We start from the raw sequence: 22,948 nt of genomic DNA, 5'->3' as shown, positions 1-22,948 counted from the left end.
TCCCCTCCAAGGCCCCTTTGCAGGGAAATGCATCTCCTGCCATGCCCCTTGCCTTTTATACAGGGAGGTGCCAGTGTGTTTTGGAGGAATCTCTGTCCTGCTCCCAGCTGCACTTCACTATATCTGCCATTTCACTGGGCTCCAGCAGGGCCCTGGACAGGCACCCCCACAAGGAGGCCAGGAGTGAATGTCCATAAGAGCTGGACTCCCCTCGCACTCTCGGGAGCATGAGGCACATGGCCAGGGAGCGGTGGCTCAGGCAGCTTCCACCCTAGTTCAGGGCAGGCTTTTGGCAGAACCTTACGTGCTGTGAGTGCCACCTCATGGCCACAGAGCAGTCTGCACTCAGGCAATGCCTGCGTCCAGACAGCAACTACAGCAACCCCTCCCGCCCCTCGGTTCCCCATGAGTGATCTGGTGTACCCACCACCTAGTGGGTCCTAATGGCAGAGTCTCCACTCGGACTGGCAGGAAGGAAAGGGCATGATCCTTCTCCCTTAGGTGGATCCACATCACCCTCTATCCAGACCAAGGGCTAAAGGCCACTGTCTGGTCCTTAGATCTTGTCGGGGAGTCCAGTGGCTATAGAGACCATGGAAGGATTCTGCTCCCATGTACGCCAGTGTAAATCCAGGGTCTCCGGAGAGCTTCCAGCATTATAGAGGAACTTGGCGGGGCAGGGTCCAAAGGCAACCAGCATTGCCATGGCTAGGCCATTGCAGTTAAGGGGAGTTCTACCAGTGACTTCAATGTGAGCAGTTAGGCCAACGCCAAGCACCATCGATGAGCTGTGGCCGTGGGCCAGATGTTCGTGGAACTCCACAGGCCATGTACTGAATTTTCCAGGCAATCCCCATGGGCCAAACCCAGCCCGCGATGCCAGTGGAGAAGGAGAAGCTTTCTCCATCCCAAAGCAACCCTCAGCTTGTGTCGCCAATGGAAATTAGCTGAAGAAATTAGCACCCCCACATCCCAGGGGCAGGGAGAGGCGTCTGTGCAGCCAGACAATCACCATGTCACAAAGGAAGCAAGGCCAACTCCTTCAAAGCATCTTTTATTTAACTTGTCTGCATTAATTCCCATCTGTCACATTAGACACTCAACACTTCTTATCACTCTTCTGCTGGACGAGGGACACATGCTTGGGAAGGGAACCAGGAGCTTCTTCAGGGCTACAGACAGTTCACATTTCCTTTCTTCCTTCCTTCCTTCATTGTGCAGGTGTCTCAGAGGGCCCCAGCTTCCTTCAGCACCATGCAAACATAATGCATATGCAGCAAGATCATTTAACCCCACCAAGGCAGGGCCTAGGCCTGGCAGGTGCAGAAGAGAGTGATCAGCACCTTGCAAGTTGTGCCCCCTCTATGAGCCCAAGTTTCCTGGTGCAGCTGAATGCTCCCAGGATGTCACCACCACCCTTCCCCCTCCCTGTGCCTCCCCGCAGCTGGGATCGTTGGCAGCATCAGGATGATGTCACGTAGGCAGTCGCTATATACTTCCTGTCGTTGCCATAGGTGGATTTGGTCCAGGTGTAGGTCTTAATGCCCAGCTGATGGCCTCCCAAGCTCAGACGGCACCTGAAGGAGGAAAGTCCACATTTCAGCACTGCCTTGCTCCTGACTCCACCCCTCTCGCAGACGAGCAGCTCAGTGCTCAGGGACTGAGCCCATGCCAGGCAGTGCTGAGGGTAGCCATGCTGACCCCAGAGCTCAGTCCAGAATACAATTGGATTCATGTCTCCCCCACATCACCTAGGCCAAGACAAGCCTCCTCTTAATTCCCCTCACCCCATACTCTATCCAGAACCAGGCTCTGACTGGTTGCCCAGCAGGGAGGTCAGACCGAGAGGTCACCTAGAACAGGTATGCTGGGACAGGTCTGTGTGCCCACCTTGGCCCTGGAATTCCAGGGGGTGAGCGGAGCCTGGGTGAATATCCTTCCACCACAGGGCAGTGGAAGTGGGTGCTTCTGGCTCCACCGTCTTCCCCTCGGTGGGGCAGGCTGAGTGACACACAAGGTATGCAGTACTGTTGTAGCCGAGTTGGTCCAACACAAGACATGATCTCACCCACCATGTCTCTCTGACTTGGAAGGGACAGACGCTAGGGACAGGCACAGTACTTACATCTTCCCCGGCCGAGCAATGAAGCACAAAGTGTAGAGGCCAAATTCAAACTCAGGGCTGCAGCCAATGAAGGCAGAGCCCACCTCCTTGATATAGCCATCCCAGCTGAACTGCATCCCCAGCACGTCAGGGTATGAGTCCCACTAAAGAGAAAGAGAGAGAGCAAGGGATGAGAGCTGTGACCCACCCAGAGATCCAGGGTCACTCTCAGAGCGAGGGATCAGAGCTGTGACCCAGTCAGAAATCCAGCGTCACTCTCAGAGCGAGGGGTGAGAGCTGTGACCCACCCAGAGATCCAGGGTCACTCTCAGAGCGAGGGGTCAGAGCTGTGACTCACCCAGAGATCCAGGGTGGCTCTCAGAGAAAGGGGTCAGAGCTGTGTACCCAGCCAGAGATCGAGGGACACTTTAATTTGCAGAAATATCAGAGCAAGAGGATGTTAACACAAGGTAATTAATGCTTCCCCTGGGCCGTCCTTCCATGCTGGAGCTCGTCTATCCCATGCCCAGCCCTTCCCATCTTGCCCTCCGGGGTCCTGGCAGGAAAAACACACGGAAGGAAGTGTCCCCGATGTGACACTCAGACGGGGGTCAAATGGGCCATTGCTGATACTGGCTGGGATCCTCAACGGAACTGAAGAGAGCAAGCACTCAACTGCCCTTGGATTCCAATGGGATTGCACCGGCTGGGTCCCTGAGACTGCTCTGAAAACCCTCTGTGTCGCACATATGGGGCCAAACCCCCAGCTAGCGCGAATTGGCAAAATGTCATTGACTCCAGAGGAGTGATGCCAATTTACACGAGCCAGGGATCTGGCTCACTGACTCCAGTGGGGCTGTGCTGGGTTTCACTTGCCCATCACCAGTACTTACAGGCCCGTCATAGTTATGGCTGTGGTAGTCAACCAGCCCCTGCTTCTCCAGAAGGTAGAAACGAATCCAGTTGTGGAATCCGGACACTTTTCCTTTTTTGACTTCCCCTAAATAACAAAGGAGACATTCACTGGTTAGCTGCACCCTGAGGAAGAGGCCTAGCGACCCCTCAGCCCTGCCGACACTGGGCCAGCAGAACGTGGCTGGGCACACACATTGAACCCTAGGGGGAAGAGTGTTTCCTCTGCCTTCGTCTGGGAGCAAGTCTGCTCAGTACATGCTTGGCGCTGCCCATCACTCCAGCCAACCTCTGCCCGGGCTGTGTGTACCCAACACCGAGCACTGTACCTGAAAAGACGTGCTCAAAGCCGCTGGAATCCCCCTCATCCTTGCCTCTGGAGTAAAGGCCAAACCACATCTCCTTCAGGTCGCTGACAAACTCCTCCTGGGTGCTGTAGCGCTCTGGAGAGAAAGCAACATGGACAGGGCCCCGAGCAAGTGAGAGGAGGGAAACCAAATTTCAGAGAGAGGAATCTTCTGGCCATGTGTAACGCTGACAGACCCGGTTGTGTCGGTGGCTCTGGAGCTAAATGCATGAGCCTCTACTGATGGACTAAAAGCCACATGGCTCTTAGCCAAGGCTGTAGCAGACATATCAATCTCTAGCTGGGCTAGGTGCCACTACAGGGGGACAGAGCGCCACACCCAGCAGGCCTGGGTTACACATGCTCTGGGCAGATCCCCTCCAGACTCCTGACCAGGCTTTGGAAGAAGCAGAGATGAGGCTGCCTCTGCTCCAGAGCCGGCATCCCAGGTGTTACGGTGAGCTCTGGCCTGCCAGGCAGGACTTTGGGTGCTCAGCCAGTGCTTAGGCCAGTGGTCCCCAACATTTATGTGCGTCCGCCTAGTGCCCAGCAGGGGAGAGAAGCCGGGGCCCCGCGCCTGCCAGGGACAGAGAACTCAGGCTGCGGGCGCGGTGTTCTCAGTTCCCGGCAGACGCGAGGCCCACCTAATGCCCAGCAGGGGAAAAAGCTAGGGCCCCGTGCCTGCTGGGGACAGAGAACTCCGAGGCTGCAGACTGCAGGTTGTGGGCGTCAGTGTTCTCTGTCCCCGGCAGGCGCGGGGCCCGTCTAGTGCCCAGCAGGGGAGAGAAGCCAGGGCCCCGCGCCTGCTGGGGACAGAGTACTCCGGGGCTGCGGGCGCCGGTGTTCTCTGTCCTCGCAGCTTCTCTCCGGCTTCTCTCTTCTCTCTGGATTCATATATTATGTAATATTAAATATGATGGTTTTTGTATTATTTAATGTACAAATGCAAAATAAGCCTTGAAAAATTGTTAGCGCCTGCCACACTCTTCTGAAAACATGAATGTGCTACTGGCCACAAAAAGGTTGGGGACCACTGGCTTAGACAGTGCTGGGCGGCTGCCCATGCACCGTGCCCCTCTTTATATATGTTAATCTTCCCACCTGCAGGGACCCAGCCCGTTGCACAGCTAGCCTGCACCTTCTTGGTTCATAATTCTCAGTGCTGGAGAGAGCTGCTGCATTGACAGCCCTGGGAGCAGTGTGCCCCCGGCACAGCGGAAGCAGAGAGTGGGCCCCCCAGTGCCACCAGCGGGACTCACCCGTCCAGGAGGGAGGTGGTGCTCAGGTTCTGTGGCCCATTCAGACCCTGGCTTCTCTGCTGAGAGCAGCCACGGGAGCTGGTTGTAATGGAGGAGTGTCCTATAACGGTCCCTGAAACTTTGAGCAGGGGTGTGCACAGGAATTTAAATTTGACCCCTTCTGGGGGGACACAGAAGTTCGCTCTCCCCCCTTCCTCCCCAGCCCTGGCAGGAGCTCAATATTCCCTACCTCCATGGCCCCGGGACCGGAGAAGTTCTGTGCCCATGACGATTATTGGAGGGCCCATGCCCCTGCTTGCCCGCCCCTTGCGCACACCCCTGATTTTGCGGAACAGGTGATACCTGTTGCTGTCAGCCATTGGGAAATGTTTGGATGCAGCAAACACCTGTTCTCAGGGTAACTCACATGCTCAGACAGTCTGAGCAATACACTCGGCAGGAAGGTTGGTGACCAGGCCTATCCCTTGCTCAGCAGGTGCAACCCAGTACTACCCCAGCAGGCCCTGGCTGTCCAGTGCTACCCCAGCAGGCCCTTCCCAGTACAACCCCAGCAGGCCCTGGCTGTCCAGTGCTGCCCCAGTAGGGTGACCAGATGAGATGAAGAAAATATCGGGGGGCGGGGGGAAAGCCGAGTGCTGCCAGCCGGCCGAGCAAAAAAAAACCAAAAAAAGCCGAGTGATCCCGGCGGCGCAAAATATCGGGACAAAAATTGCGTCCTGACCACAGATCGGTCGGGACGCGGGACAAACAGCTCAAAATCGGGACGGTCCTGATTTTATCGGAACGTCTGGTCACCCTATACCCCAGCAGGCCCTTCCCAGTACAACCCCAGCAGACCCTGCCCAGTGCTACCCCAGCAGGCCCTGGCTGCCCAGTGCTACTCCAGGCACAGCACAGGATCCACTTACTTTTCTTGTGCAGGAAATTGTAAAGCTTTTTCATGAGCTCCGTTTTCATGACCTCCTGCAGGAAGTTCTCCTGCTCCTTCAGCTGCTCGGCACTGAAGGCTTCCCCTCTGCCCGTCATCCTTTGGTAATTATCCAGCAGCTTAATGAAGCTGGCATAGGTGGGTTTGGAGAAGAGCTTCTCATTGACATATGTGTAGAGTCTGAAATGGAGAGATCATTGGAGCTGGGGGGCAGGAACGGCCAGTACAGCAGCTTTCTGGAACCAGGGCCAGTGACCAGGGACGCCAGGTGCCCAATGTGAGGTTCCTTAAAGGGCCTGGACTGCAAGAGCCAGTGTGCTCAGCACACCCTGAGAATCAGGCCCCTTTAAACTGTCTCAGGTCCAGTGACCAAAATCACTGGGCACTTTTGAAAATTTAGGCCTCAGATCTTTGAAACTGCCCCCCACCCCACTTGCCCTGCCTGCCCCCTCCGCTCCCCCGACTCCCCCCAGCTGGGGCCCCAGCAATCAAGGGGCTCTCCCTGCTCTCTCCCACCCCCCAGGAACTCACATTCTCTAACATCGTCCCCTCCCGTGCAGGCTCCCTGCTCGGAGCCCTGCATGGCACCGGGCCACATTCCACCCTCATGCTGGAGCTGTGGGGGGGTTGGGAGCAGGTCACCCAGCCCAAGGCAATGGCGAGCGCACACAGCACTCACGGCTCAGGAGAATGATCTTCTCTGTCTCTGGTCTCGGCGGAGGACGCGAGATGCTGCGGGTTAATGGTGATGTCTGACTTCTGGGCTTTGTTGTGGTCCACCTTGAAAAGCTGCTCGGAGATGCTCAGGAGTTCTTCGTTGGTGATGGAGTCGTGACTGCTGGAGAATCCCTCTGCAGGGGTCAGGGCCATTGCACAAGCAGATGAGTGGATGTGAAGAGCCAAGCCTGGGAGCTTACCCTTGAGGGAGGGCCCAGCACCCCACTTTCAGCAATTCCAGCAACTCAGTTGCCCCACACCAGGGAGCTTGTCCTGATTTAGGCTTCCCCCTAACACAGAGCTGCAGGGAGTGGGGCAGGGCTATTGAAAGCCACAGCAATGCTGGGGAGAGGGAGAACTGAGGCTTCTAAGCAGGGGAGCCCCAAAATCCCAGTATGACCTCGCTGCTAAGGCAAAAGTCACCCCAGGGCATAGGGAGCACAAGGCTGTGGCACCACTTCAGTCCCACTTCAGCCCACAGGGTGCCCAGGCTTCGTGGTGGTCTCAGCCCCGCGCTGGATTATCTGCAGACTCCAAGTGCATTGGGGCAAGGGCATCACCTGCAATGTGCCTTGCACACAACATGATACTGAAGCTCTGGGAGGCAGTGGTAAGAGGTCATAAGGGCAGGGGAAATTCAGGAGCTAAAGGGGCTGAGCATTCCCAAAGGGGGCCAGGTTTGCAACTGAGAGGAGTTCCCAGCGGACAAGCCTTCCCAACCCTTGGAACTAGTGAGTCTGCAGGGAAGGGCCCTGGTTGTCTAGGGCAGGAGTTCTCCCTACAGACAGGCCCCTCGCCCTGGGCACCAGCAGGAGCAGTGCTGCTAGCTCTAACGATTTCACCAGGAGGCTCCCACTATTTATTTTTTTGCATCAAGCCCTGGCTCCTGGAGTCAGGTGATTATGGGGGAGTGACAGTTTACAGTCCGACTGCCCGATTTTGCCTGGGTCTAAGCTCAGGTGGCCAGCCCAAGCTGCTACCCATGCGGCAACGTCCATTCTGCTATTTTTAGAACATTAGCTCCAGCAGTGCTAATGTGTCTGTCTACCTGGGCTGCAAGGCACGCTACCAGCTGCACTGTAGACAGACCCTCTAAGTCTAAAAGGGACCACTCTGATCATCTAGTGTGACCTGTATAACACAGGCCAGAGACCTTCCCCAATTCAATTCCTTTTTTAACTAGAGCAGATCTTGTAGCACAGGGGTTTTCAACCTTTTTTCATTTGTGGACCCCTACAAGATTTCAAATGGAGGTGCGGACCTCTTTGGAAATCTTAGACATAGTCTGTGGACCCCCAGTGGTCCATGGACCATGGATTGAAAACCACTGTTTTAGGAAAGTATCCAGTCTTGATTTTAAAATGGACAGTGTTGGAGAATCTACCACAACGCTTGGTAATTTTTATAAAGTTTAATTACCCTCACTGTTAAAATTTGCACCTTATTTATCTGAATTTGTCTAGCTTCAACTTCCAACCATTGGATTGCATTAGATCTTTGTCTGTTAGATTGAAGAGCCCATTATTAAATATTTGCTCCCATGTAGGTACTTGTAGACTGTAATCAAGTTACCCCTTACCCTTCTCTTGGTTAAGCTAATTAGATTGAGATCCTTGAGTCTGTCACTATAAGGCAGGTTTTCCAATCCCTTAATCATTCACGGGGCTCTTCTCTGAACCCTCTCCAATTTATCAACACCCCTGTTGAACTGTGGGCACCAGAACTGGACACATTATTCCAGCAGCAGCCACGCCAGTGCCAAGCAGAGAGGTAGAACAACCTCTCTACTCCTACTCGAGATTCCCCTGTTGATGCAGCCCAGGATCGCATTGGCCATTTTGGCCACAGCATCACACTGGGAGCTCATGTTTACCTGATTATCCACCATGACTCCCAATTTTTTCTCAGAATCACTGCTTCCCAGGCTGTAAATATGCCTGCATTCTCTGTTCCTGGGTATAGATACAGATATAAATGCTTCCCCCAGCACCACACAGCACCATCTACCTGCACTGTGCACTGAAGGGGGTCGATGCTACAGATGCCACGGGTCGATGTCATGCCCCACATCTGAGCAGGCAGGGAGAGAGCCTGATCTCCTCACTCAGATAACCAGGGAGGGATCCCGGAGAGATCAGCTCCTCTCTGGCGTAGGAACAAAGAATGCCTGACATGCTGGCAGGATGGGCTCTGTGTGCTGGAGAGCAGGACTCTGAAAGGGACTTGGGGTTGATGATGGAAACCAACCGAACATGAGGTCCCAGTGTGGTTGCGTCTGGGAGTGTGAACACGGGGCTTGGCCATGACAACAGGACTATCAAGTCAGAGCAGGGAAGTGCTATTACCCTGTCTACAGCATCGGCGAGCCTGATACTGGATATTGTGCCCACACTTCAGACACAAGGTTGAACAATTGGAAAGGGTTCCGAGAAAGGCCACAGGAATGATTCAAAGTCAGGAAAACCGGACTGAAGGAGCCCTATCTGTTATCTTCTCCAAGAGCAGGTGAAAAGGTGATTTGAGCCGGGTCTGTAAGTACCACATGGGGAGGAGGTTTCTGGTAGCAGTGGGCTTTTTGAATGGCAAACAAAGGCAGAACGAGATCCAGCTGAACTCTGAAAAATTGAAACAGAAAATGAAATGCAAATTTGTAGCAATGGGAGAATTCCCCATTAGAGCAGCTCACCAAGGTGTATTCTCTGTCACTCGGAGTCCTTCAATCAAGCCCGGGCATCTCCTTCAGAAAGATCTGCTCTGGCCCAATCACAGACTATCACTACAATCACTGACTGCTGGGCCCATGCAAAGATCCTGGTGGATTCTCTGCCTTGTACTAGCCGGGAGCTCCAACTGGATGATCACAATGGCCTTAAAGTCTATGACTCTTTGAGGCCATAGAGGCATGTGGGGACCGAGAGGCCTTATGACATTGTCTGACACCTCCTAGCACCTTTCATCTGCAGCTTATTACAAATCCTGCCCCTCAGGTTTACACCTGGATTTACTTCTGTGGCACACAGCCCTACAACTTTTCTACCACAGACTGAACCACATTGCTGTAACTGCAGTAAAAATGCTGAATCATGAGATTCACGGCTTTGGAAACCCATGGCCTTTGTACTGATAGGAAATGCAGAAGAGCAATAACACATGTGCAGAGCCTTGTGTTTGGGGAAACAGGCAGGGGCTCGCTGGAAAATGGCCGCAGGTCACACACTTTGCTAGCGACAAGTGCAGCTACTCACCCATGGAGTCTGCAGGCCCTGCCATGGGGTCCTTCTGTCTCCCATCTACATTAAGTGAAAAGAAAAAAGAAAGCAAACGATCACTCAGTAGACAGTCCCAGACTCAGGCACCTGGGTTGTGTGGACTTCTCAGGGACTTACACTGAATGTGTTATCTAGAGAAACCGAGGGTAGCAGTTGGTGCCTGATTGTCATTGTTTTCTACTCATTAGAGGACCTCACACACGTGGGCACACACACACATGTTTGCACACGCAAGGGCACATCCAAGCACACACAGACACAAGCGCACACAGCCAGTGCATTGCTCTGCTGTGTCGTTCTCCGTGTTCCATTTGGGACCAATAAGTGTGAGAATTGGACAGACTAATAAGCATAATCACAACTGATAATAATGGTGGAATGGGAGAGCGACAGCAGTGCCAGGAAGCAACCCAGAGCCCAGCCTAGTCCCGTGTCCCCCCAGAAGCCGCTCACCCTCACTGCAGTGCATATGGTAATCTTCACAGCAGTTGCGATGTTTTTCACACTGGGTATTACAGTGACACTCATCCTGCTTGTTGTACGGCTCGTGGCAGCGCCCCCTGCAGGAGTCGGGATCTGTGTACAAGCCTGGGGGAAAGGAAAAACAAGCTTTCAGTTTAAAAGGCAGCAACACCGTCCCTTGGGCTAGTCATGCAGGAATCACGCTGCTGAATCCGACCAATGACGTGGGTCGGGATCAGGGCCGGCTCTAGGGTTTTTGCCGCCCCAAGCAGCACAAAAAAAAAAAAAAAAAAAAGCCGCGATCGCGATCTGCAGCAGCAATTCGGCGGAGGTCCTTCGCTCCGAGCGGGAGTGAGGGACTGTCCGCCGAATTGCCGCCGAACAGCTGGACGTGCCGCCCCTCTCCGGAGTGGCCGCCCCAAGCACCTGCTTGGCAAGCTGGTGCCTGGAGCCGGCCCTGGTCGGGATCCGCATTGTGACAGCTGCCCATGCCACCCACTCCAGAGGAAAGTGCAGAACACTCCTTCGTGGGTAAGTGGGGATCACCTGGGAGGATGGAAGTTCTTTCTCAGTGACCAGCAACCTGGAGCCACGTGGTCGTGTGCACAGACGCTCCAGCCCGATCCCCTGGGAGAGGCTGTTCTGGCCCAGGCCAGGAGAAGGGGCGTCGATCGCACTCAGAATTTTGCTGCTGACCGAGTCAGCTACGTGGCATAGGTGAGTAGCAATGGTCTCAACCCGCAGCGTTTGGGTCCCAGCCTGACGTTCTCTAACATTCAGGGGTGTTTGGATCGGACCTGGCGGTTCTGTTTGGGCAGAGGCTGCGAGTCATTCTGCACAGAGCGTGCAGTGGACTCTCCATGAGCTGGAGTCTGCTCATCAAGTGTGGGACTGGCTCAGCCAGGGGTCGCTGGGTGGTTCCATGCCCTGGGCGGTGCTGGAGCTTGAGCTGGATGGTCACGATGGTCCCTTCTGGCCTGGAATTTGATGACTCTGTGAATGAGGCCTAGGCAGCTCGTAAGCCCCATTTAACCCTGCTTTCATAGCTTCTGCAATTCTAAAGCCAGGAGGGGCCGTTCTGATCATCCAGTCTGAGCCCTACGCAGGCCTGAGAATCCCCTGGCCCCAGCCGCTGGCTTGTGGCAGAGCCCTGAGGTGACTGCAGGCCTGTGCTGAGGTGAATTTCACCCTGGGAAGGGCCAGCAAGGGAGTTAATAGAAAGCTGTGTTAATTCCCAGCATTGTGAATCCCGGACTGCAGCCCCTAGGCATTGCTAGAGACTCACCGGCAGAGCTGGCATGTGCTGTCTCTGTTTCCTCTTTATCCTCAGCAGCTGCAATAAAGGGAAAGGAAAAGCCATGACTGTCTGTAACTGGCGGTGGAGGGGCTGAGAGACGGGAAGGTATGAGCGGGGCTACCCTGTCTTATTTGGACATGGCCCACTCATGGCTGCACCACCCGACGAGCAGCCCATGAAAATAATTAACCACTGGAACAATATAAGGGTCATGGTGGATTTACCATCACTGAAAATTTGTAAGTCAAGTTTGGATGTTTTTCTAAAATATGTCCTCTAGGAATTCTTTTGGGGAAAGTCCTGTGGCCTGCGTTACACAGGAGGTCAGACTAGAGGATCACAGCAGTCCCTAAGGTGCCACAAGTACTCCTGTTATTTTAGCAGTCCCTACTGGCCTTGGAATCTAGGAATCTTGAATCGTGGTGGGACTGGGTTTGCTGTAGAGCTGCCTGGGAACTGGTGTTTCTTCCCTGCCAAAAGTTTCAGTGAAAAAGGAAACGGTTTTGTTTTTGCCAAAAACAATTGTCTGACATCTGGTGCGGGAGGGGGGGGTTGCTGACCAATAGAAAGCATTAGAAATGAATGTTTTCCCTCTTTTTGTAACTGAAAACTGAAACATTTTATCTGGGTGAGTGAAATATTTTGGTAAGACCAAAACTTTCCACCCAACGAGTTCATATTTTTCAGTCACCAAAAATATGAAAAAAATATTAAAACATTTTGTTTTCTGATTCCTGAAATCTGTTTTGGCCTTTGGCTTTTCACCGAAAACCCAAAGAATTTCATCTGATGCGGCCATTGTGGAATATTCCAATGAAAGAGCCAGAAAAGCATTTTGAGGTAAAATTCTCAGCTGCCTCTCGTCTGGGTCTGAAGTGAGAGGGAGCTGAGGCTGCAGGCTGGGAGAGTGCATGAAAGAGCAGGTGGGCGACACAGCCAGCCAATGGCGACTGGTGTCGCTAGCCAGGACAGGCCTGCCAGGTGCAGGCAAGAAGCATGAATGTGATGGAGAAGCAGTGGAGAGATTCCTGGGAGGGGAGTGACCCGGTCGCAGCGCAGGCCAGCGACACTTTGATCTGACCAGCCAGGCTCCAGCATGGCCCCAAGATCAGGAATAGCAGTGACTTAAAGGCATCTTTGCCCATGCATGCCCGCACGCAGGCCCCTCCCTCACTGGGCTGCACTGAGTGCTCCTGGACCCCAGCTGAGGTCAGTGTCTTTTAGCTGCACCTGGTGACTGCACCTTTGAAATGTCACCAACAGTAGCGACTAAGAGAGGCTTTTAGTTTCCCTGCCATAAATCAGCTGTAACTAGAAACTCGCTGCTGTGCCAGGGTTTATGAGATGCACTTGAAAACGGAGGCAATTAGCATTTGCCCTGGAGTGATCCCACAATCCTGTACTCACCTGCCCCACGCCAGGACTGTGGGAAATTTCTGCACGCTGTCATACTGTGATATTGCACCTGGGATCCAGCAATCCCCATGGAAGGAGCCAGGCTCCTGCTGGCTTTGCTCCGTGTGGGAATCAGTGGGGGCTGTTAGTGAGCCCATAGCATGGCCATGCCTCACAGTATCAGTGCTTCAGTGTCGTATAGCTCCAGGAGCTGGACCTGTGCCCTGGACCTGTCAGCTTCCCTGTTAATATCTTAGTTGTATGCAAATTCCTCACAGATTGGGTTCCTTTATGCAACTTCTTTTGCACTGATGCAACACTAGATGATAAGCCCCGAAGCATGATTCTCCCTGGAATGGAGCAATGCCCAGGGGCCGAAGCTGAGGGCAGGGACGGAGCTGGGCGTGACCAATAAACTTCTTTAGAAGTAGGCCACGTTATTTTAGGCTAGGTCTACACTACAGCGGGGGTCCGACCTAAGATACGCAACTTCAGCTACGTGAATACCGTAGCTGAAGTTGCGTATTTTAGGTCGGCTTACCTGGCGGTGAGGACGCGGGAAAGTCGACCGCTGCCGCGCTGCCGCCGACTCCGCTGCCGCCTCTTGCCGAGGTGGATTTCCGGAGTCGACGGCAGAGCGATCAGGGATCGATTTTACCGCGTCTTCACTAGACGCGGTAAGTCGATCCCCGATAGACCGATTGCTACCCGCCGGATCGGCGGGTAGTGAAGACAAAGCCTTAGACTAGTCACTTTCAAACAAGAATAACTTCTGCCCTTGCATTAGTCAGGAAACAAATTACAAGGGCAACCAGTAATCCTCATGCTTCAAGGGCTAATCGAATTGCTAGACAGCATCAGGAGACAAAAAGTTCCTTCTACGTGGCAGCATTGCACAAATGCCCTCTTCATGAGCGTTCAGGAGGGGGTGAGTTTGCCTTCTTCTAAAGTGTCTCTGCGCTGGCAGAGGCAGGACCTGTGGCTAGCGGGACCACTGGGCTGTCCCCATCTGCTGACTGCTACCTTCTAAAGCTGGTTGGGAATTTCCCATCACCCCTTTTTTGGATGAAGAATCGTGGATTTGACTAAATGAAAATGTTTGTGGAACGCGTCTGAAAATTCTGATTTCTTGTCAAAAAATCAAAAACCCGAAAAGAGAAAAATATTCAATGAAAAACCCCATTTTCTGAGGAGCTCTAGCAGTGCCTGATGTGTTGGAGCATGAGCAGTGCCCTGCAAATCTACTCTCTGGGCCCCAGGAGTTCTGCTGTCAGTGCCATGGCATCTAACAGGACAGATGAAGCAACAGAGCCTCAGTACGTTCCTGTCCCAGTCCTCCCACTCCAGTCAGTGCAGTGGTGCAAGTGGGCCCCAAGCTGCCTGCTTCCAGCTGCTCTTGCAGATAGATCCTGGTTTGCAAATCAGGGCAGAAGAACCTGGTTATGATTAAACGTCCCGGTCTTGGGCCACCTAATGCTGCGAACTCCTGACAAATTGTGAGTCAAACCGAGCATCTCCCGTGAGTCCGGTGTGTCCTCAGGAAGTACCGTGAGCTCAGTGTACAATGAAATCATCCAGGCCACTTGCTGCAAACCACCACCAAGGCACCAAAGAAATTCCTGACTTGGGACATCCCGGATGCTGGCAGGAGAGAAGGGTGTGGGGTTCAAGCATCACGCAGTGCTTAAGGCACTTTATTCTGTGTCCCATTCCAACTGGCTGTGCTTCCCAGCACCACACCCAGCCTCTCTGTCTGGGAAGCTCAGCCCTTAAAGCAGTGGTCCCCAAACTTTACAGGGTTGCACCCTCCCTTACCCCTGTGCACGCTTCCCCCCTCCCCACACAAGCCAGGGCCGGGAGCGGGGCCACAGCTCCCAGGGCAGGTGGGAGGGAAATGCAGATGCGGGTAAGGGGGTTGAGGCTGGGGCTGCAGCTCAGGGTGGGGACGGAGCTGGGAGTGAAGCCATAGCTGGGCCCCGGTGGGGGCTGGCAGCCATAGCCACAGACAGGTGTGGACCTGTCCTGAGGCTGGGGACGCAGCCAGAACAGACAGAGCTGGGGGTGGAGCTGAAAGTGGGGCTGGGTGGTGCTCCCTCCCCATCCCCTGTGGGGGCTGGCCCAGGCCGCACTGCACCCCAAACATTCTTGTGTGCCCCCTTAGGGGACTGCACCCCACAGTTTGGGGACCTCTGCTTTAAAGGCATTGTCCCCAGTACCACAGGATGCCACCAAACAGCTGATAGGCAGCGCCACCAAACCCGTTTAGTGGCTTGAGGAGGGGCTTGGGAGAGGGCGGAGACCAGCGAGCAGTGGGCAGGGCCTCAAAGAAGGCGCAGAGTGGGGGCGGAAAGAGGCAGAGCGGGGTTGGGGCCTTGGGGAAAGGAGCGGAGTGGGGGCAGGAAGATATGGAGCAAAGGTGGGGTCTTGGAGGAATGGGCCGAGTGGGGGCGGGGCCTCAGGGCGGAGCGGGAGTAGAGCACCCCCGGAGAAAAGTCAAAGTCGGCGCCTATGAGTGGAGATGGCTCACAAGGTAGAAGACAGCAGAAAATCAGGCTTTTGGCTAGTGATTTGGGCTGAGACTTTCAAAGCTGGCTAAAGGATTTAGTTGCACAATTCCTGGGGGTTTCTGGGACTGGAGTGTCCAGCTCCCCTGGCGGAGCAACAAGTTCATCCTTGCTGACTAAAGAGTCAAACCTGCTCCTCGGTCGTTCCCAGAGACTGAAGTTTGCCCCAGGCCTTGGGAGCTTGCACAAAGCCCCTGCACTTCAGCCCCCCGCCAGAGATCCAGGCCAGTAGAGCATGGGGGTGGGGCTAGGCCTCTGCAAAGGGATTGATTTCAACCGGACATAAAAAAGGAATCCTCCTGTTTAGAAAGGTTAGGTCATTCAATCTGGAAACAGTGACTGCGGGCTCCACGTGCAGCCAAACAAATAAGGCGCTGCTCTGCGGGGGAGGGACTCTGGCTCTAGAGGCCCCAGTGGCTGCGAGCGGCTTTCAATCAGGCCCAGCCGTCCAATCAGCCGCGCCGCACTCTGCAGGAGGGGAAGGGGGAAATCCCGGACATTTCTACCTTATTAGAAATCCCCCCCGGACGGCTATTTAAAGCTAAAAAAGCCGGACATGTCCGGGGAAACCCGGACGGATGGTAACCCTACGTGACTTGACTCACCATTCAAACAGAGCAAACACCCTATCATAGAGAGTTAATACTCACAGCAAATATAAACTGTTGAATTCATTATTCAGAAATGTAATGTATCAGAATAGGGTAATATCCCTTTAAATAGTGTGTGAGCCTTCTAGAGGTACTCACCATGTTCTCTGTTTCCATAGCTGCAAGAACCAGCCAGAGCAGCAGCCTGCCTGTAGCTAGTGTGAGCATGCTGTGTGTGTTTAGTAAACCTGGTTCTTTGGGACCTTACTGTGCCCTGGTGATTTCTTCATGTTGTCTTTGTTGCATAAAGAGCAAAAGACACACACGAACTTTGCATTAGCCACTATCATCTGATTAGCACCAGAGCTAGTCATAAACTGCTCACACAATGTGTCACTTGGTGAATAATAGTGATACTTGTGAAAGAAGGTATCTGAGGGAAAAATAGTCATGGCCTCCACCCAGCACTGGGAGACTCCAGGCTGCCGAGGAGCCCATGGAAAGTGTCTCACAGACTATCCATGAATGAAAAACAAATCAGAGCAAATCACCGCCTGAGCTTGGACAGAAAGTAAAGGGGACATTTGCAGGGATGGGGTGTAAATTATTCACAATAAATAATTGGAGGAGCCCAGGCAGTATTTCTGAGACGGGTATAACCCCAGCGGTGGCTGTGCCCAGCGGTGCTGGAACAATTTGTATAGTGGGGGTGCTGAGAGCCATTCAGGCAAACTGTAAACCCTGTGTCTAATGGAAATCACTTCAAGCCAGGAGGTGCGACAGCACCTCCAGCCCCAGCACCTATGGCTGTGCCATCACAACACTCCAAATACTAGAGCAGCCTCCAGTTTCTACCTTCTTATCAAACCTTCTCCTGCTAAGTCCTAGGGGCCTCAACTTCACAAGGAGCTGAGCAATTCCTAGAGGCACTTAGGATGACCAGACATCCTGATATTAGGGGCTTTATATAGGCCCTATTACCACCCATAGGACCCTATTACCCGCCCCTCCACCCCCCTTAGAACCCTATTACCCTCCCTATCCCAATTTTCCACACTTGTTATCCGGTCACCCTAGAGACGCTAAGCGCCCCAATGGGAAGAGGCCTCAGACCCTTCCATGGTCAAGCCCCCGTTGGGAAGATCTGCTGCCTGGATCATATGAATGCTGTCATAGCATTCTGTGAAACAAAGCATCTCTACTTACTGCCAAAGGCCAAGCTGCAGGCAATTCCTGCTGTGATGAGAAGGATCCAGGTCTTCATTGTTCCAGAGACACAGCAGATGAAGCTTCCAAGGTGTCAGTGAGACGGAGACTCCCGAATTCCCAAACACCTGTCTGCCCGTCCCTGCTATCTATGGGAGGCTCACAGCAATGCCAGGGGAGAGGGTGCTGGGGAAGTTTGCTTGAATCCCTTGTGGGAGGAGAGTGCGGTGGATACGGTGACAGCTGAGTGATGCATGGAGAGGTGTGCACATCAACCTTGCCAAAATTCCACTTTTAAAAAATTTTGATTGCTTAAGATAGGCGGAAGGTTGGAAATTCCGGCTGAGTCTACAGCTGTGCTCTGCCCGCCGCAACATGCATGTGGCCCCAGGACTCTGGGTGCTCTGGTAGCAGAAATTAATAATCCAAGTACTAATGTGTGAGACATCTCTGAGTGCCCTCTCACTGGGGAGTGTATTGCTGACGTTGTCATCCTGCCAGACTCTCCAGACCTGGGCTGCAGTGTGCTGCTCCCTCCAGTGGCCAGGAGAGTAAAGAGGAAACATGCAAATGAAAAGACTGCGGCACTCATTGGGCTAGTTACCAGCTCCTCACCCTGCTCCGCTGTCTGGCTGCTGGCACGTCCTACGCAATAGCTAACCCCCCTCACCCATTGTCTCCCAGACCCTCTGTAGGAAAGCCCCACCCCATTCCCTCCCTTTGAAGTGGCACCGGGCGCTCCCAGTTACCCAACAGCAGTCTCTACAGTTTCTTGCTCCCTGCCCTGTTCCTTCTGCCCTTTGGGGCCTTCAATTATGTTACCTCAGAGTCTCTGGGAGACGCCCGACTGCTCCTGATGGTTTCCAGTCCCAGAACACGTTGTGTAAGCTGGGCAGGACACACACAAGGACCCAGCTCATGGGAGCTGCCGGATGGGATCAAACCAGGGGCCATCTAGCCCAGTCTCCCGGCTCCGAGACTGCCAGCATAGTTGCTTCAGAGGAAGGTGCTAGGAGCCCCGCAGTGGCAGTCATGGGATAACCTGCCCTAGGGAAAGTTCCCAACTCCTGCCCCCTGGTAGTGACCAGTTGGCTCATGCCCCAGAGGGAGAGAGTTCCAAGCCCTTCCAAGCTTACTTAGGTCATGTCTACACTACAAACTGATGCAAGTGTCACTGATCCATATGATCAGTGCTAGACTCCCAGCTTTGGGACAGTCCCTTGGAGGAACCCCTTCCATGTGCCAGACCCCCAAGGGGTCTCCCTCTTCCTTCAGCCTCACTGCCTCTGGGGCTCCAGCCCTCCTGCCTCGTCCCGTGAGTTCTGCTCAGTGAGTCCAACTGAGCCAAACTCCTGGTGGAGACTTGTCCACTCCTCAAGGATTAGTGCATCTCAGCAAGCATTTGCAGTGACACTCAAACAGTGATGTCAAAACAGTCGGGTTCATAAGTTTCCTGGAACACAGCATAGGAAGTCCTTAGGTTAGCAGAGAAATGGAGGTTAAAGCATAATCCAAGTCCACTCTGGTTAGGCAGAGCCCAGCCAAGCTGTAGTGAACTCCATCATTCAAATTTTGTCTCTGTCTGACCTCCTTGGTCAGATCCCAGGTGACAGCACTGACTCCTTCCAGCAACCAACTCTTATCCCCCTCACCCCCACCCCACATACACACACCTTCCCCGTCCTTTGTTCTCGAGCTGGGGAATGTTTCTCAGCTTCCCTGCTGAGAGGTGGGGGAATCCATCTCCCTCTGGGTCGTTGGTTGCTCATGTGAATGTCCTGGTGATTGGCTTTGCTGTTGCCTTCATGTATTCTCCATGGATATGGGGTTGGCCTCAGTGTGACATTCTGTACCCCAAAGCAACACCCTGATACCCCCATTTTCACCATGGTGATATAATTATGATATGTTTTGTGCAAAGTCTGCCTTGTGAGGTATCATTTTAAAAGCCTTGATCTGTTGAGTATTAATATCCTGTTGGATTGTATGTGCTGTCATTGTATCTGGGAGTTAGGAAGTTTTGCTATGTGTGTGTTGCCAAAATATGCTGTGAGGTTAAAAGCACCCAAAACCAGCCTTTCAGATACAACAATAAAAAGGCCCAACAGTATTGATAGCCTATTGAGGGAAATACACACACTAACAAGGATTACCCCAGAAACTGTGTACAATAGAAACCTCTCAGAGATAACACATACACAGTGGACACTGTTTGAATCATGTCACAGCAAAAGATCTTTCCAGCAAGATGGAAGAAGCTATAAAAGGGGGAAGCAACTTCATCACTTGGCCTCACTCTCACTACAACTCAACACCTGGAAACACCTTAGGAGCAAAGACTTAACTGGGGAGGGTGGTCCCAGGCTAAAGGGATTTCGAGCCTGTGTATGGAAGATTGGTGGACTGATTATACCATCACAGTGAGACACTGCTTGATTCAAATCCTGTCTAGTGTATAGAACTTAGATTGTGATTTTGTTTTATTCCTCAGGTAACCAACTTTGATCTGTACAATATTACTTATAATCACTTAAAATCTATCTTTCTGTAGTTAATAAATCTGTTTTATATTTTTTATCTAAAACAGTGTGTTGTTTGAAGTGCAAAGGGAAATCTGCTCAGGAACAGCTGGTGCATTGTCCTCTCCACATTGAGGGAGGGGCGGACTGGGTAATAACTTACACTGGTCAGGCTTCTGGCCAGGGCAGGACAGTACAGCTCTGGGGTCCTAGGCTAGGGAGCTGGGGGAAATTGGCTGGAGCCTCTCTATTGTTATTTCATGAGTGGCTAGGAGAAGCATTCATGTAACTGCAGCTGGGTGTGTCCCTGCATGTGTATGGCTGTGTGGGTGTAAGACCTGCAGCTTGTCATAGCCTTACAATATGAGAGGGAGCCTAGGCTTGTGAGATAGAGGGCTCAGCAGTAGACAGTTCCAAGTTGCACCCCGGGGCAGTACATCACACTCAACCAGTCTTTTTTAATGACTCATCACAGCTCACACACCTGGGCAACATTCAGACCTAGGTCTCTTAGCCTGCCCTGTGAGCAAACAGTCCTTTTTCACTCACTGGGTAACCCTACTGTGTATAGGGGAAACTGAGGCACACATAGGATTCATAAACATATTACAGAAAATTCTCACTTTATCACATTACCTTACATTGGTGTACAGCCACTGAAGTTTGCCTATAGCTCCTGTGCATGCATACTTGGCTGCTTGCATTGGCATTCTGTGTACTCATCAGGAGAGCTTGTGGTGATGCAAAGTCTGCTGCACCACAGGTAGGTATCCCAGTGTGACGTGCTGCTGTTCCACACAATGTCTTTTGGAAATTTTTTGCAATGTGTTGTGGGACAGAAATGACTGGCCCAGGGATCTCTGGGAGCTAGGGGTCAATTTCCCTACCTGCAACATTATCCATCCCATAATGTCATCTGTGACACTCTGGCACCCCAATATTCACCACTGTCATGTAGTTAGGAAATGTTTCGTACAAAGTATGACTTGTGAGGTATCATTCTAAAAGTCTTGCTCTGCTGGACATTAATATCTCGTTGGATTGTATGTGCTATTGTCATATGTGAAGTTATGAAGTCTGGCTATGGATGTGTTACTGAAACACGTTGTGAGGTTGAAAACACCCACAAGCAGCCTTTCGGGTACAACAGTAAAAAGGGCAAACAATGTTAATGGCTTATTGAGGAAATGCACCCAAGCACAAGGATTGCCGCAGGAATTGTGTACAATAGAAACCTCTCCGAGATAGCACTACACAATGGGAACTGTTTGACCCAGGTCAGAGCAAAAGAGCTTTCCAGCAAGTGGGAAGAAGATATAAAAGGGGGAGTTCACTCTCCCTGCAACAACACACCTGGAAACACTTGAGGAATAAAGGAACGGGGGGAAGTGATGGTCCCAGGCTAGAGGGATTTCTAGCCTATGTATGAAAACCTGGAAAACACAAGCTGCAGAGCCAAGGCAGCTTGTGCCTTAGGAATCTGCCAGCCTGTTTATCACGCAGGATGAAAATTTGCTAATTCATATCCTACCTATCTAGTGTGTTAAGATCAATATTTATTTACTAGGTAATCTGCTCTGATGTGTTTGCTATTACTTATAGTCACTTAACATCTATCCTTTTGTAGTTAATAAACGTATTTTATGTTTTAATCCAAACCAGTGGATCGGCTTTTGTTTGACTAAGGTGTCTGGGGAACATCTCAGCTTGGTTACCACAAGTGTGCATGGTCCTCTTCACATTGAGGGAGAGGCAGACTGGGTGTTAAACCCATATACTGGCCACATTTGACCATGGCAGGACGGTACTGCTCTGGGGTCCTAGGCTGGGAAGCTGGGTGTGTCCCTACCTGTGTGAATGCCGGTGAAAGTGCAAACCTGGAGGGCTTTGCAACTTGTCATAGCAGCACAGCGTGAGAGGGAGCCCATGCTGGTGAGTCAGAGGGCTCAGTGGCACTACAGTTCCAGGTGGCACCCCGGGGGTAACCCGTCACACCATCCATATCCCATAATTTTCACACCTTTTTTAAAAAATCCCACAACACTTTTTGGTGTCTGCCATCCAGCCTTGAGAGAAGCACAGAACCCCCAGAGTGCTGAACTATTCTCATGACCGATGCAAACACAGGACGCACAATCCTCTTGTATTTGCAGACCTGCAGGCAGTACCACAACCACAGGGGACATGACAATTTCTTCAAGGACAATTTGCTAAAGGACATGGCGAAAATCATTCAAAGTTTTTGGTAGCATTCACAGAGGAGCTGCAGATGACAGAGCACCACTTCTGGGCCCAAGAAATGAGCACTGACTAGGGAGATCACATAGTAATGCAGGTTGGGGATGACAAGCAGTGGCAGCAGACCTTTTGGTGCAAAAGCTCACATTTCTGGACCTGTGTGCCATGCTCGCCCAAGTCCGGAAGTGTAGAGCGGAATTGACAGTGGAGAAGTGAATAGCGATTGCACTATGGAAGCTTTCAACGCCAGATTGCTACTGGTCAGTGGGAAATCATTTTGGAGTGGGCAAATCCACAGTGGGGGCTATTGTCATGCAAGTGTGCAGAGCCATTAATCATTTCTGCCATGCAAGATTGTGAGTCTTGGCAATGTGCAGGCACATACCAGGTGGATTTGCAGCAATGGGGTTCCTGAACTGCAGTGGGGTGCTAGAAGGCATGCATATCTCTATTTGGGCACCAGCCCACCTTGCCACGGAGCACCTCAAAAAAAAGGACTGTTTTTCTAAGGTTCTGCAAGCTTTAGTGGCTTCACTGATATTAGGGGCTACTTAGGCACCTGAAAACTCTGGGTTTTTGTTTGTTTTTGCAGATAACAACTTAGCAATTAGCTGACAGGAGCATGGTATCTAATTCCTATATAAAGAAAGAAAATTAAATAAATATTAGACCCACTCTGCTCTAATACTAACATGTTCTGACAGCTTGTGTCAAGTCACTTAAGGGACACTGGTTAGGTTTCAGATTTTAATGTATATTCTTACCCTTGAACACAACAATTGAAACAGTTGTAGAAAAATCTAGATTACGTTCTATCATTCAGCCTACTTACTTTTTGCAGTTCACAAAGCTTGGAATAGATCATTTAGTTGGGGATTGTCCATTTAGTTTTTGATTTAGTTGGGGATTGGTCCTGATTTAGTTGGTGATTGGTCCTGCTTTGAGCAGGGGGTTGGACTAGATGACCTCCTGAAGTCCCTTCCAACCCTGATCTTCTATGATTCTATGATTTAACTTTTGGAAACATCCTACTAGGGCAAGGCCCTGTGAGTTTATACTGCACCTGGGGCTCTAGAAGAGTTACCCCACTACAAATAATAGACTAGGCACTGACTTTAAACAGGAGTGAAACTGACACTTTC

General features: G+C 52.0%; 1 protein-coding gene across 1 annotated transcript; it reads right to left on the bottom strand.

Moving 5' to 3' along the window:
• Positions 1-1,462: 1,462 nt before the first annotated feature.
• ENDOU (endonuclease, poly(U) specific) lies at positions 1,463-17,107 on the bottom strand. Its single transcript, XM_065419590.1, has 10 exons — positions 17,050-17,107; positions 11,283-11,330; positions 9,989-10,123; positions 9,512-9,556; positions 6,229-6,400; positions 5,530-5,729; positions 3,346-3,459; positions 2,998-3,104; positions 2,126-2,268; positions 1,463-1,577 (listed from the first exon to the last, which is right to left on the bottom strand). The coding sequence occupies exons 1-10, from the start codon at positions 17,105-17,107 to the stop codon at positions 1,463-1,465; spliced, it is 1,137 nt and encodes a 378-aa protein (XP_065275662.1).
• Between the last annotated feature and the right edge of the window lie 5,841 nt (positions 17,108-22,948).

The sequence above is a fragment of the Emys orbicularis genome, chromosome 19 (assembly GCF_028017835.1).
Source record: "Emys orbicularis isolate rEmyOrb1 chromosome 19, rEmyOrb1.hap1, whole genome shotgun sequence".
NCBI classification, from domain to species: Eukaryota; Metazoa; Chordata; order Testudines; family Emydidae; genus Emys; species Emys orbicularis.
This window is presented reverse-complemented; position numbering and strand designations above follow the sequence as displayed.

Coding starts and splice junctions, on each gene's coding strand:
- ENDOU (XM_065419590.1), bottom strand. CDS start 17,107: ATGAAGACCTGGATCCTTCTCATCACAGCAGGAATTGCCTGCAGCTTG. Junction 10,124..11,282: donor AGCACATGCCAGCTCTGCCG/GTGAGTCTCTAG, acceptor CCTTTCCCCCAG/GCTTGTACACAGATCCCGAC. Junction 2,269..2,997: donor GCCATAACTATGACGGGCCT/GTAAGTACTGGT, acceptor CTTTCTCTTTAG/TGGGACTCATACCCTGACGT.